The 2,091-nt window shown below is 54.9% G+C and overlaps 1 protein-coding gene across 1 annotated transcript in view; it reads right to left on the bottom strand.

The window, feature by feature from the left end:
• VOLCADRAFT_61606 (uncharacterized protein) overlaps positions 1-869 on the bottom strand; it is a gene marked incomplete at both ends in the record, with an annotated part of 7,303 nt that extends 6,434 nt beyond the window's left edge. Inside the window, 2 exons of the mRNA XM_002951621.1 lie at positions 493-649; positions 816-869. Of these exons, the coding sequence (XP_002951667.1) occupies positions 493-649; positions 816-869 (211 nt within the window). The remainder of the gene's footprint in view (positions 1-492; positions 650-815) is intronic.
• Between the last annotated feature and the right edge of the window lie 1,222 nt (positions 870-2,091).

Here is a 2,091-nt window from a genome sequence, read left to right as displayed (position 1 = left end):
AGCCGATGAATCACCTTTTCGGTGTGGGAAGTGCACCAATAGTTGGGTGGGGTGCGACGAAGCGCGGAGGATTGACGATAAGGAAGACCCATAGACGGGGTCGGGTGGGGGGTTAGGGTAGAAGTAGGATGGCAAGGTGTAGAAGCTCGGAGATTAAGTCAGATGCTGGGTCATTGGCCACGTAGGATTGGCCACGTAGGATTGGAAGTGTGGAATGTGAACAAATGGAGGAGTGAATGGTATTTTGCGTGGTGGGGGGAAGACGAAGTGTCTGTGTTGGGGGGGGGAGAAAGACGTATGTGTGGCCGCTGAAGAGGAGTCCCGAGGGCCGAGGGCATACAAGGAAGCTTATTTAGGGAAGAGCTGGGAGCGCTGAGTGAGTTGGGAGTGGGGATGAGGGACAAATGACGCGCGAGAAAGAGCGGAGGACCATCGTGGGTCGTAAAAGCGGCTTCATATGCTTAGCAGAGGCAGATTGTCAAGGACGGCAACAGGCGCCGGAAATCGGGGCCAGTGCACTTTTCACCTGCTTGTATGTCGCTGACTCAGGATCCACGTCCACCGTCGCAACGTAATCAGGCCGGCTGTGGTCTGGGATGACGCAGGGAATGTAGAGGAGCTTCTCCTTGGGGCCATTGCGATATGCGTCCTGCAATAAGAGCATGGCGATATTAACCGGCGCGCTAGAACGCGAACCAACCGTTGATATTTGGAATCGCTGGCAGATATTGGACAATTCGTATTACTTGCATCCAGCTTGACTTTGTTGCCCACGTCTGGCAAGTTGAAAACCGGGCCCAATACGTGGAACTCACCAGCGGCGACGCATAGCCTGGGCCTCTAGCACAGCAGCCGTTTGCAATAGTCATCTTGTATCGCAAATAGAAAGCTCACGACCAGCTGGGAACTTTGGGCCGCTGAGGGTGTCGGAATCTGGTGTGGCAGTTGGTCGATTAGTACGGTTGGAAGCGGACAGCAGGACAGGAAGCTATGAGGAATAATGAATTCACTTTGAGCACCGGCTAGCAGGAAATCATGAGTAGGAAAAAACAAAAAGGTGCCGACGGCATTTGACGTATTTCTTGGTGGAATTATGTTTGCACTCCTGGCCTCATGGCCTGACGGCCGCAGTGTCATTTCGCAAATCAGGTGATACGTGCGTTATGTCAGGTCTACTAAAGCCGAGCATGGCAATATGTGAATTCCGAGGAAGCATTCGATCCTTCGCCATACCAGAAATATCGCTGCCTGGTAACAAGGAGTTGGTTATAATTTCAACGTGGTCCAAAGCTCGCTCGGTAATGGCTCAGAGACTCAAGGCTTGCGACATGAGCACTCAGGTGGCGAAGTCGCGTCAAAGCCGTACGCGACGTCGATAGCTGTTTCGATTGCTTAAACGTCATCGCGTGATCCGTACTCACTACTAACTTATTGTGGGGAAGGCCATTGCGTCTGCGACCACACTCCCGCGGTACCCAAACCCTTCAAAGACAACTCCGATCAGCCATTTGGCTGTTAGTGGGAGGGCGGGTGGGCCGCTCGCACGGCAATCGAGTAGAGAGTACGAAAATAACCTAATGCAGTCATCGACAGCAGAAAACGTAAGCCTCCAGCCTCAGGCCGACTCTCTTACCTACCATTCATATTTTCTACCTCGTTCCCAAGACTCCGCCGCGTTGCCTCTAGTTCGACTCGTGCCACAGGTAACTTCGCTCGTCGCTACTTTGCCATTCACCTTCGCCTCCACCCAGCCTCTGCTTCTCCACAGAAGCGGCGACCTCCTTCGCCGTTGTTACGCCTCGTCTATGCGAATCCTCCTCATCCGACTGGGTCTTCTGCCTACCCGGTGCGCGCCCCTCTCTCCGCGCATCCGTCTCTCCGGTCCTCTCTAACGGTTGCCTACCTTACTGCAGGACTCGCCCCTTGCCTGTCCGTTGCCGGGTAGGCTTTTCTTGCCTTCCCCGGCCCCACTTGGGGCGCCCCTCCTTGGCTCGTCCACTACCTTACTTCCATCCGTTCCTGCCCCTCGGGGGCCCAACCCCTCCGCCCTTTCTGTGGGCCCGATGCCCGCTCTGGACTTATCTCACGCCC

Source organism: Volvox carteri (genome assembly GCF_000143455.1).
Source record: "Volvox carteri f. nagariensis unplaced genomic scaffold VOLCAscaffold_25, whole genome shotgun sequence".
Lineage (NCBI taxonomy): Eukaryota > Viridiplantae > Chlorophyta > Chlorophyceae > Chlamydomonadales > Volvocaceae > Volvox > Volvox carteri.
The sequence above is the reverse complement of the archived record's forward strand: the minus strand, read 5'-3'. Positions and strand labels throughout refer to the sequence as shown.